This window comes from Salminus brasiliensis, chromosome 4, assembly GCF_030463535.1.
Source record: "Salminus brasiliensis chromosome 4, fSalBra1.hap2, whole genome shotgun sequence".
In the NCBI taxonomy this organism is placed as follows: domain Eukaryota; kingdom Metazoa; phylum Chordata; class Actinopteri; order Characiformes; family Bryconidae; genus Salminus; species Salminus brasiliensis.
The window spans coordinates 5,714,639-5,727,530 of NC_132881.1; the positions used below are offsets into that span (position 1 = coordinate 5,714,639).

Sequence of the window (12,892 nt, forward strand, 5' to 3'; positions counted from 1 at the left end):
CCACTCACCCACTCTCTCTCTCTCTCTCTCTCTCTCTCTCTCTCTCTCTGTAGTGCAGCCTATGGTAATTAGAGTTACTGAGCATTTGGGTTTTATTCAACTTTATCCAATAACTTCTTTAAATGAAGCAAATATTTCACAGCAGCCCAAACCTCACAAACCCCTACAGCAAACTTCTGCCCCACAGTTGATGACAGTGTCAGGTGATCTACATTAACCTGGACTCAGTCAGCTCTAATTTGCCATTTTTAAAACTTGTTGGCATGATGTGAACCTGGCAGTCGTCGTTTATATGGTGTCAGAATGTCATGACGAGTGCGCCGATAGAAATACTCCACAGGGACTTCTTCATAAAAACGTTTACACTGAAGGTAAAGTCGGTATAAAATAATTTCAAGTCATTTCTATTGGTGCATTCGTCCAGAATTATTCACACAGTGTACAGAGCAGCTACAGGGTTCAAACCATGGAGAAAACTGAAAATCTGTACAGCCAGAAATGGAGATACATGTTTTTCATATATATATATATATAATTATATTACCTATGGTACTGTAAATAATGGTGCTTTTATTCTCACCTATTTATTTAGCACAGCACTGTTTTTTACTTTGTTTTAATTGGCTCATTCTATGGTGGTAATTTAATGAGCTCTGCTCGGATTGGCTGGTTTACTGCACCACAACATGCTGCTGCTACTGTATCAAGAACATGACAGGATAGTCTGGACATTCTGTCCTGCGGTGTGCAGTCAGCTAGCCGAGGAGACGGCAAAGGCAGTGAGCTGGGGTTAAGTTTTAGTCTAGAGTTAAAACTGCGCTTCCTCATGTTTCACTTCCTCGGACCTGCCCTTAGACAAAGCTGCGTTCAGGAGGCCTGGTTGGCATTCCAGCCCATTTTCTGATTTCCAGCAGAGTCTGGCGGTGATGTGCTGCTTTCCTCTGTTCCTGATGCACAATCCAGAACTAACTAAACAGCCGCTGAGCTTTACCACGTCACAGCGTTGACTATGGGTGGAAGGGATTTCTCTGGGGGGGTCGGGAGGGTGGGTGGGGGGGGGGGGGCATGTCTGTATGTGGCGTAACAGTTTTAGGATTTTGGAATTGGCCTCTTTTACAGCTCTGTTTTGGTTCGGCTGGAGTGAGGAGACCACAGTGTCTTTATGATTTGTCACTTCCATGTACTGAACTCTCATTAATCAACTATTCCAAGATCAATACAGTTTTCCAATCTAGGCTACATTTTATTATTTTATTTATTTATTAATTTATTTGGTATTTATTAAAGCGTAGTTGAGCGAGTTGGCCAGCCATGTTGTACAGTGTCAGAGTCAGAGTTGTAACCGTACGTTACAAGAGTGTGAAGTAAAATGTCAGCACTGTTAAATTTCACACCCCCATTCAGTCCATACAGGGAAACTCAGCATTTACATGCCTGTTCCACATCCGCCCGTTCAGCGAACAGCAGTTTAGCCTCGGCTAGTCACACTAAACTTATATAAGGGGGGTTTCAACCTGGATTCAACCTGCTTTTTGACTGAGACACAGTACAGAGCAGAGCTTTACATATACCAGTCTTAAAAGCACAGTAACCCAGCAAATCCATGTTTGTAAAACAGATGTATGAGTAAGAGAAATCTTTTTAATGGTTAAAATATCCTCTAGGTTCTCTATTAGTTTAAAGGTTTGGGGTTAACGTGGTTCTTTGTGGAACCAAAAGTCTGTCTTCTATGGCATCTGTCAAAGAACCCTTCATAGCACCTTTATTTTTAGGGGTGTATCAGCGTGCCGAGTGTCATGATTGGGTTTATTTGGTCTGCTTGTGTCTTGTTTCAGGTTTTATAATGGCAGGGAAGGAAACAAAGTGCGCACATCTCGTGCGGGTCTGCACTGCTACAAAATGAGAACTTTACACATCCCAGATGTGCTGCTCACCCAGTAACCACTGGGCAAGACTTTACTTAAACCTGGCTACATAATGTCGGCATAACCCTGCCATAAACATGTCATGACAGATGTCATTCATCATCATTGTCCAATGAAAAACATGCATCTTCCAAAACAATGACCTTATAGGAGAGACCCATAAAGTTCTTATTCATCCAGTATTATTTACACAGCATTCAGAGCAGCTACAGGGTTCAAACGCCGCAATGACCGACATCATCATTTCTGATTTTACAATAATGCTGCACACTATGGCAAGTCTTGATATTCTATCAACTACCCTGGGCCCATTCGGTCCCCAAAACCCCCTAAATACACACACACTCACAAAGGCCTCCCCTCTCACAGCTGAGGCTCTTTACAGTAAAGCTGGCTCATTTAGAGAGCTGTGTGACAGTATGCTAATTGAAAGTGTGCTGTGAATATATGCAGACAGTTATTACAAGCCTAAGTGTGAGGTAATATTTGCACACTGCATTTTGCAGTTCACTGCACTGAGTCATAATTAGCGATACAGGTTTCCCCTCACTGCATTAAACAGCTAACAGTTGCGTCGCCAGTTAGTTTCTGGTCCTGGCTACGCTGAAACAGGCTGGAGTTGAAGTTTGTTGAGATCTGAGGCAGCAGATAACATCAGTCCACATGCAACCGGCAAAACAGGAACGCACAGTCGATTCAGACCTAGTGTAACACCTAACTGAAACTAGTGACCAGGCCTGTAAATCAGCCTGTGGAATTTGAGGACGTATTTTTAGACAGTGGTCAGTCAGTAGCTTGTTGTTTCCATCAGTTATGTTTGGAAATATTGCTTAAACACAAGTCCAGTATTCAGCTGAATGGAAATGAGGATGGAAATGAGGATGTGATTACACAAGCAAATGATTTGGGTAGCAGGAAGGTTTGGTGCTTCAGTGAAACTAAAGGCAGAGACAGAGAGAGAGAGGCTTTAAAATACATGTACTCACACAGCTCCTTAAATATCACTTTACTTCAAACGCTCGTTTTAATGAAGCCTGATTCATCGATTTATCAACCCTGCATGTGTTTCCTTATCAACCCTCTTATTCTGAAATTAATGGCAGAGTCTTCGCATAATGAATAGCGCTGTAGCGATTCACCAAACCCAGAACTGTTTTCAGTACAGTGGAAATAAGTAAGGGATGTCCCGATCTGATCCACTGGCATTTTTAATGGATTGGGTATCAGCTTTTAAGGTTCCGATCCTTAGGTTTGCTTAGCAGAGTGCCATTTGACGTCCTCTAGGTGCCATGGATAGACATGCTCCTCAGCTGCTTGCTCATTTCTGACATTATTTCGGTGAGCAAAACAAAACAGAGCTTCATTTAAACTGATAAGAGCGGCAACGTTACCAGTCAGCAGCCAAAACAAAAGCTAAAGTTGGCTTCTAATCCTAACTCTCCATTCCACCTTAAACAGTGCCGCAGTTACAGTGTGTACATTTCAACAGCAGATCAGAACTGCTGTATTATTTAAGGTGGAACAGAAAGTTCGGTGAGGAGGAACACTTTAGCGTAAAGTTAGCTCAGAGCCTTGCTGTAAACGTGACAAATGGCTCTCAGAGCAGCAGGTAAAGAGTGTGTTAGTTAATCTGTCAGAAGAGGATAATGTTGGTCTATTTTCTGCACAGTTTTTATCTGCGCTGCCAAAACCACCCAGTTTGATTGTAGCTGAGCAGCGACAAAGATATTTCACTCCATTTGGGAAGATCTAACGTCACTCCCATCCCGTCTTTGACTAACTAGAAACTAAACAGTGGGAAACTTAATGGTGGAAATGCTCTGTTCTCTACCAGCAAGAAAACCGCGCTCCTTTCTCAGGTTCTAAACCAGCTCTGAACGGCGCGTTCAGAAACAAGGAGGAGGCTAATGCTAATGCACACACACTTAATGGTTAGACTGCAGAGTTGTAAAGGAGCTGGAAGCTTGATGGTCAGGTAGGTCAGTCAGACGGACTGTAAGATATTAAACACTGTAGAAGTGTTAAGTTGCTTCAGAGCAGATCAGATTAGAATTTAGTCTGATTATAGACTGTTACTAAAATAGTGATTGTACTGGTGTGTTCGTGTATATTAGCACCTCTTACCTAAGTTGTGGGGCTGTATTATTTACAGAAACACAAAGATCAGATCGGTATCGGCATCAGCCGATAGTCAGCATTAAGAGACTCGAATCGGATCAGGGGCTTTAAAAAACCCTGATTATGAAATCCATAGAAAAAAGGAGTCTACCTTACATGAGTGTTTCTATTTTCAGTTTATTAGAGCATTCAACTTTCTAAAAGATATTAAAAAAAGAAAAAAGCTTTAACCAGATATTAGGTGTGCTGTATGTTTAGTGTCCATCCTGTAAGTATAATTGTGACCTTAAAAAAAGAAAAGAAAAATATTACGTTGTTTTCTATTAAAGGCGTGTTGTAACTTATTCCACCTAAAAAAAGAACGGTTCAGAGGAAAACCCAGAAAGACCAATATTACCATGATCTTGATATCCATGCATGTAAACAACCACAACTGTATATACCTCAGTGACTAGACTGATGCAGTGCCTGATGTAGTTTTAATAGACGGTGATGTACTGTACTGAGCACACTGCCTCGCTTTGTGGTGTGTGGTTTGCTACACTGTGGACACTTTCGAGGATGACTTTAAAAGTCTTTATTGTGGTCAAAGTGGTTGTCTGGAGCAAGATTAAAAGAACCTGAAGTTTATTATCAGTATATGAAAGTGCTGATCTTACCTTACCTCTTATCTTAAGTTTTTTTTTGTATAATAATTCTCGGTTTTCTAAATTATTCAAGTTATTTGAGAGCTTGGAAATCTTTACGAGCTTAAACTTTGCATGGTGATCCTTTTCTTTTTTCACTCTGAAATTGTACAAAAATAAGCAATAGAATAACTGGTGTACCCAAACTTTTGCATGCCACTTTATATGTAAATGATCTCTGTTCTGATTGGCTGCCCTGTATTGCGTCTTAATCACAAAGCAGCCCAGGCTGAAACAATCTCTATAACTTCAGCGTGAAAAGGCCTGGCTACCTTGCTGTAGGCTGAATAGACAGATATATTAACTTTATGGCCAAAAGTATTTGGACAGCTGCTCATTCCTTGTTTCTTCTGAAATCAGTGGTTTAAAAAAATGATCCTGCTTATGTTAGAATAACTTTCTCTACTGTCCAGGGAAGGGGACTTTCTGCTAGATTTTTGGAGCGATGCTGTGAGAATCTGATTGCAATCAGCAGCAACAAGAGCGTTAGTGAGGTCATGGTATTGGATGATCACCACCCCACCTTATCCCAAATGTACTGGATGGAGCTCCACCATCATTCCAGAGAACACAGTTCTTCCACTGCTCCACAGCTCAATGCTGGGAGGCTTTATACCTCTGTAGCCCACGCCTGGCATTAGGCATGGTGCCAATAAGTTCATGTTGATTTGCTCCAAAGAGTGCCATTCTGTAAGCAGTACTTCTCTACAGGGACTAGACAAGTGAGTGTGTGTGTCATCTGTGTCAGCAAGGGGTGCAACTTAAAGTAGTTGAACGCATTCATCAGAAAAGGTGTCCACAAACATTTGGACAGATATGTTTACATTGTTTTTTTTTTTTGTTAAATCACAGTGACATCCAGTTAGCTTTCACATATGGACTGCAGAGTGAGCAGTATGGGACCTGGATGTTTATATTCTACATTAACCTTCATGTTGAAAAGGTTGGGGTTTTCATGATGTGGGCCGGTTGAGAGTACGTACTCAGCTTCTCAATAAACCATGAATATCAGTATGATGATGGGTAAAGTCATATTGTGTCTCTGGGGAAACCCTGCTGTAGACGGTCCATGGCACAGCTGGGTCTTGAACTTTAAGCTGTCAAGGCTGTTTACAGTGGGTGGTCCACAGGGGGCTTTTGGGGGGCTATTTTGAATGCGTCACACGCAGAGTTAAGTTAGACGAGAGCAACACAGTTCTTTCTTTTTGGAAAGATGCTGCAATTTTTCTGAGGAGGAATTAAAAAATGAGTTGTGGATCTGATACCTTTCATTTGAGCATCTGTTTTTCACACGTACATTTTAAATGTAACCATTAGGAGTCACAGCCATCTGTGACCAGGGGTCCAAGAGCACGCAACTGACCCCTCTCTCTCTGGGTGGGTCATTAGCACGATGTTAATGGGCGAGGGGGTCTGTTTGCTAAGTAACAGATTTGTTCCAGATTACTGAAGATGTGATTAATTTACCTCAACTTGCAAAAGAATTTGTTTGTAAACTGCCATCTGTATCTGTCCTGTTTCCCTGCAGACCTCCACCATGGTGTGGGTGCATGTAATAGATGAGAATGACAACGCCCCAGTGTTTGCTGCAAAGGAGTATGTAACCGTTCTAACAGAGGGTCCGGACACCATAGGTTCCACCATCGCCACAGTGACAGCCACTGACACAGACGAGGGGCTCAACGGCACCCTACGCTACGCCATCATCCAGGGCAACCTGGGTCAAACTTTCAGCATCAGTCCTACCACGGTAGAGTGAACCACAGATCAGCTGAATACTGCGGCCACATTGCAGCACTGCAGGTACATTGGTCTGAATATTAAATGCTGCTGCTGTGTGTGTTTGTGTCCCATCCACAGGGCAGAATAGTGGTGATGAAAGAGCTGGACTTTGAGATCAGCAGTGGACGCTACACACTGGTCATCACTGCTACTGACCAGTGCTCGATACCACAACTTAGACTGACTTCTAGTGCCACGGTGAGTGACATCTTTTTAGACTCTATATAAGAATAAAAAATCTTCTGAACTTCCAGTTTCAAAAGCAAACTTGGACTGCCTCTGTTGGCCCGGTTGTTATGAGATGTCCACACATCAAAGATCTGCTGTTATGAGGTTTTCAGTCTGACCGTAATGAAATTTCTCTGTTGTCGACTCTAATCTTTGGCCATCTCCACTGTGTCCTGCAGGTGCTGGTGAATGTGATAGATGTGAATGATGTGACCCCCCAGTTCCCTCGTGCCTTCGAGGGCCCGTTTGAGATCACAGAGGGTCAGCCTGGACCCAGAGTCAGCACTGTTAAAGCTAGTGATGAGGACTCGGGCCTAAATGGAAAAGTGGAGTACAGCATCACAGCTGGAGACCCAAATAGTAAGACCAGTCTGTGTGTGTGTGTTCTTCAAAACTTGTACTTCATGTCCAAAAGTATTCAGACACTTCTTCTAAATAGTGTATTTGCTGAATCTGGTCTACATAGAATAGCAGTGATCAACAGACTGGAAGCTCCTGAGCAGCCACACATAAATCTAAGGTCATTTTGCTGAGGGCTATAAAGCCCCCCTCAGCATTGTTCTCTGAAGTTGTGCAGCTTTCTCAGGAGTAATAGAGCTCCATCCAATACCTGATCTCTTTAATGCTCTTAAGGCTGAATGCAATCAAATCCTGACAGCAATGTTCCAGCATCTAGCCATATCAGAAGAGTGGAGGCTGTTATTGTAGAAAGGGGGATTAACTCTCTATGTATACCATTGATTTTAGAAAAACCACTGGGTGAGTGGGTGTCTGCAAATCATTAGGCGTTCAGCAGAATGGGGACACATTACATTTCAGTTTATGAAATTATTATATTATGATAAACATATTTGATTTGAAAGTCACTGCATAGCATTTTTGCACTGGATTTGGAATATAGCGCTAAAAGTAGCATTTGTCTGTGTGCTGTGTGTGTTAGATGAGTTCATAGTGTCTCCTGTGGAGGGAGAGCTGAGAGTGAGAAGAGATGTTGAACTGGATAGAGAGACTACAGCCTATTACAACATCACCATCACTGCTAAAGACTTGGGGACACCACCACGGAGCAGCACAGTATGTAACCAAAATGCAGTACGAACAGTTGTTCACACACCACACAACATAGCCTTTACTTGCTAGAGACTTAACTTGCTAATGTTTCTAAGCCTATAGTATGAAACCCTTGGCACAAGAAACCATAATTCACTCTGATTAGTGATGAGGGACTGTCTGTGTTCTCTATATTTGAGTGTTCTATAAAGTGCTCCTGCTTCTCCACTGTATGAAAGTAGTGATCGGGGACCGTTCTGAGCATGTGTGGTTGTTCTGACTGCAGCCTTGCTTTCTATCAGGTGATGGTGGGGATTCAGGTGTTGGACATTAACGATAACGACCCCGTTCTCCTGAACTTGCCTATGAACACCAGCGTAAGCGAGGGGGCGCCCATACAAACTTCCATCGCCCGTGTCCAAGCGAGGGACGCAGACAGCGGCCGCAACGCTCTGCTCACCTACAACATCACAGCGGGCAACCCAGACGGAGCCTTCTACATCAATGAAACTGTGAGAGAGGGGGGTGAGACAGGGAGGGAGGGAAAGAGGCTTTTAGAGGGGAAAAGGCAGTGAGGCAGGTGGTTTCATGTGGTTTAGCTGTTATACTTCATGTCTTTCTTTACCTCTCTCTCTCAGTCAGGCGTGGTTCAGGTGAACAGGCCGTTGGACAGAGAGCGAGTGGCTGAATACACACTGACCATCACAGTCAAAGACAACCCAGAGAACCCCCGCATTGCACGCAGGGTAATTACTGTAGTCTATGTATAACGCAATTTACATCACCCCATACACCATTCTGCAGCCCATGCAAAGTAACCTAATAATTGTGCCAGTCACCCACTTCACTGTACGTAGATGAACAGGTGTAGCCTAAAGACTAATATTCTTATTAGGAGTTACTGTTAGAATATTTTTACATTCAACCTATTTCTAGATATTCCACATATTATTTTATCCTAAAATAATTACACAATTGTACTAGATATACTAGTATATACAAAAACATAAACATAAAAGGGTAAATAAATCAAGAATAAATAAATAAGAATAAATATTAATATTAGAATGTCCCAATGACAAATTTGACAGGACTGCTGTGGACTGCATATTATTTGGGTTCTGGACCATTCTTAGTACTGCAGTAACCTTTACATGGTAATGGTGGGATAGTGTGTGTGGTTGCGGTACTAGTGTATCAGACACAGCATTGTTACTGGGGTTTTTGTTACACGACAGGTAAGGTTAAGAGTGGGTCCTCCATCCAGAAATATCCAGCCAAGAGCAGCTCTGCAGGCAGAAAGTGTCTAACAATGTCTAACAAGGTCTTTGAATGTAGGGCACAGTATATCCTATAGAGAAACTACATTGCTAATGTATACTTTTATTGTATAACAGAACACTTAATAAGCAGTAGAACCCAATATTATACCACTCTACAATCCCAGGGTTCTTCTGCACTACCTACAGTAGTCACACCTAATCCAGTGTACAACACATTCCCTCAGTCTGCAATGGGAATCCATGATCAACCCTTCTTTTATTTCATGCATCCTTCCATCCCTTCTCCTTCTGCAGGACTCAGACGTGCTGGTGGTCACCATTCTGGACGTGAACGACAACAGACCCATCTTCACCTCCCCCAGCTACAGAGGGGAGATCAGTGAGAACTCTCCCACAGGTAGCACTTTCAACAAAAAGTCAATTAGTTAACAAAACTTTAATCACTGTGCCTTTAAGACTAATATATGTAAAGTACCTCTGTTCTGTTTGGCTGCTGTGTGTTGTGCCTTATTCAAAAAGCAGTTCCGGCTTAAACATGCCTTATAGCAGTGTGAACAGACAGGGCTAAACTGCTGATATGCACTATATGTTTGTGAACACCCATGTACTAAACAGATGTGCAATTGCACACACACAGCTTGTATATAGTTCCTGTAGAGAAGAACTGGCAAGAGAATAGGACTTCCTGGAGCAGATAAATAAGGACCTATTGGCACCATGCACATGTTTAAAGGGGTATAAAGCCCCCCAGCATTGAGCTGTGGAGCAGTGGAACTGTGTTTTCTGGAATGATACTTTTGGGATGAGCTGAAGAGTTGGGAATGAGGTGAGGTGGTGATTATCCAACATTCTGACCTTACTTGTCGCTGAATACAATCAAATCCTCACAGCAGTGCTAGTAGAATCTTGTAGAAAGCTTCCCCTGGGCAGCAGAGACAGTTGCTCTAACAAGAGCAGGATAAAGTCTTTTGTAATACCCTTGATTTCGGAAGACATTTATATTGAAGATCCAGAGTGATTGACAGAAGTGCTTCACTGTTTACTCAGAAAATACCCTGTGCTAGTTTATATAGAGTAGGATCCAAAAGCCTAGATACCACTAAACATAAAACCCAGCAAAAAGGTCATAAAACTTGACACTACACTTCGCCCAAGTACTCTCAGAAGAGGTGTGTCTTCAGGTTGTCGTTGAAGACTCGCACCTGACCCCTCACAGACACCCAGGGGAAGTTCGTTCCACCACTTCGGTGCAGGACAGAAAGACGCCTGGATGCTTGTCTTCCATGGATCGTGCACACAGTTAACTAGCTAGTATAGCTAACAATAAAATATGATTTAAAGCACAGGTCAGCACTGTTCACCTCAAAATAGTGGCAGAACTTTGATTGCAAAGACAAGCAACAACACATTAAGTAGACTCATCCCACAGATGATGTGTATACCCTCCTTTACCTTCATGCTCTTCCCTCTGTCACCCCACAGGTACCACAGTGTCGATACTGAATGGGCCTGTCCTGGCTGTGGACAGAGACGTTGGGGTTAATGCTGTGGTGAAGTATGGCCTGCTGGGGCCCAGAGTGGACCTCTTCACCATCAACTCCACTACAGGTCAGATACAGATACAGTCAAGTGTAGCCTTAGAAAATTCTGATATATTACCTTTCATTTTTAAAAACATCTTCATGGTCTTCTCCTCTACTTTAAGAAAAATACAGATTACGTCAAAAGGTCACTTAAAAAAACTAATATTTAAAATGGAAATATAATCAGTGTGAGTTATTTATCTGTATCTATGGATTCTGTTTATTCCACTACGTATTTTAACTTTAACCTGTTGAATTGTTATTATCCAGTTTAATATGTAATATTCTATAAAATCGTAAAGCCTCCTGTAAACAGGATTCATATAAGTTAACATTATTATTAGGGGTCCAGGCATATTGCTAGAACTGCACTGTTTTATTATAATTACTATTACATTATCTGTCGCTGCTGCAGCTGTGGTATCAGTGCGTGAGGGTGGCGTGTTGGACAGAGAGGCATTCTCTGACCCGCGGGTGGAGTTGTTTCTGGTTGGGGAGGACATAGGGGGGCTGAACAGCAGCGTTCCACTCACCATCACCATCCTGGACAGGAACGACAACCCTCCAGTCTTTAGCCCATCCAGCTTCACCGTACGCCTGCCTGAAAACAGTCCCACAGGTGAGAGAGAAAGTGGACCTAGTATTAATGTCATTTTGTTATATATTTAAATTAGTTATTTAAATAAATTATTAAATACTATAATACCAGTTTACCTAAATAAATTGTTCTGTATCCATGAGTTGAGTCTGCACTTGTTTTAATGTCAACAGTGTCAAAAATATGGATAAACTGTTTAACTGTTTATTTACCAAACCTGTACACACAACCTTTCTTTAAATTAAAATCATAAAAATCTCCTCTTCTATCTACACACTTAAAAGGTTAGAGGATAAAGGTGGTGTTTTGTCTGAATTTCTGTTTTCTCTCAGGAAGCTACAAATGAGATGATTAATATAAAATTACACCACAATTCTGTCATTGTGTCTATTAACAAATATGGCTAATTTAATCAATTGTTATCAATGATTCAGTAAACTAATAAGCTCTGTAGTTATGAGTGTGCGATATTGAACTGTGGCCCCACACTCAGACCCTTAGTGGTCAAGTAGGGTTTAATGTGTGTATGTTTCTCGCAGGTGTGGTAGTGACCCAGCTGTCGGCCACAGATGCAGACGCTGGCTCTAACGGCTGGCTGCAGTACCGTCTGGAGAGCGGCGCTCAGGACCGCTTCGTGGTGGATTCTCTGTCCGGGGCAGTCCTGGTTGGGAATGCAACACTGGACCGCGAGGAGCGTGCGTCCTACCGGCTGGTCGTTGCAGCAACAGACCGGGGCACCCCCCCACTCTCGGGTACAGCCACATTGACTGTGGTGTTGGATGACGTAAATGACTCTCGACCACGATTCCTGCAGCCGGTCCAGACTATCAGTGTGAACGAGTCCACGCCGCCCGGGGTGGTAGTGGCCACCCTCGCCGCTGAGGACCCTGACCTTCGACCTCGTCTGGAGTATTACATCATCTCTGTGGAAGCCAAGGACGATGGGAATAACCCAGTCAGTGGGCTGCAGGAGTCCTTTGGGATCGACTTTCACACAGGTGTATAGCTTGAGGCAGAAAGGATAACACTGTTGCAGTGAACTGACTCATGTATATGGTTATACAACAATATTCACACATAAATAATACATTATCACATTAGCACGTAAACTGAAAGACACACTAATGTTAATCCTGTACCATGAAGTCTGAACCATAAAATAACTGCCAGAAAACCTTCTGACCAATTAAAAAAAAAACAAAAAAAAACATTTGTATATATGAACTATTTTATCTTATACTTGATACATCAGGAATGTTTTGCTCACAACATGACTTTTAAACAAACTAAAACATATAGAACACAAAAACATGTAAACACTTTATAGTTTAAAACTTTACTAAAAATAAGTAATTTCAAAACTTCAAAACAAAATCTATATGTAGTTTTCTGGTGCGTGCAGTACAAGTGTAATCCACCAGGGAGCAGAAAAAATGTATCTGATTTTGTTTTATTGTTCATGTAATTCCTTATTGTTTTAGTTTATTATTATTACTTGTATTTAATTTAATAATTATTTTAAAATAGTTATTTTATTGTCACACTGATGTTGCAGAGGTCTCAAAAATCTAATTTGTATCAAATATCATATACATGGCTTTATAGAGTTAGTGGAATGTGTTATACATTTAACAGGCTG

At 41.9% G+C, this 12,892-nt stretch overlaps 1 protein-coding gene across 1 annotated transcript in view; it reads left to right on the forward strand.

The window, feature by feature from the left end:
- The window catches only part of cdh23 (cadherin-related 23), a 358,315-nt gene that overhangs the window by 327,080 nt on the left and 18,343 nt on the right, over positions 1–12,892 (forward strand). Inside the window, exons 38-47 of the mRNA XM_072677393.1 lie at positions 6,258–6,479; positions 6,590–6,709; positions 6,919–7,099; positions 7,680–7,813; positions 8,092–8,301; positions 8,428–8,535; positions 9,367–9,469; positions 10,555–10,680; positions 11,071–11,274; positions 11,793–12,251. Of these exons, the coding sequence (XP_072533494.1) occupies positions 6,258–6,479; positions 6,590–6,709; positions 6,919–7,099; positions 7,680–7,813; positions 8,092–8,301; positions 8,428–8,535; positions 9,367–9,469; positions 10,555–10,680; positions 11,071–11,274; positions 11,793–12,251 (1,867 nt within the window). The remainder of the gene's footprint in view (positions 1–6,257; positions 6,480–6,589; positions 6,710–6,918; positions 7,100–7,679; positions 7,814–8,091; positions 8,302–8,427; positions 8,536–9,366; positions 9,470–10,554; positions 10,681–11,070; positions 11,275–11,792; positions 12,252–12,892) is intronic.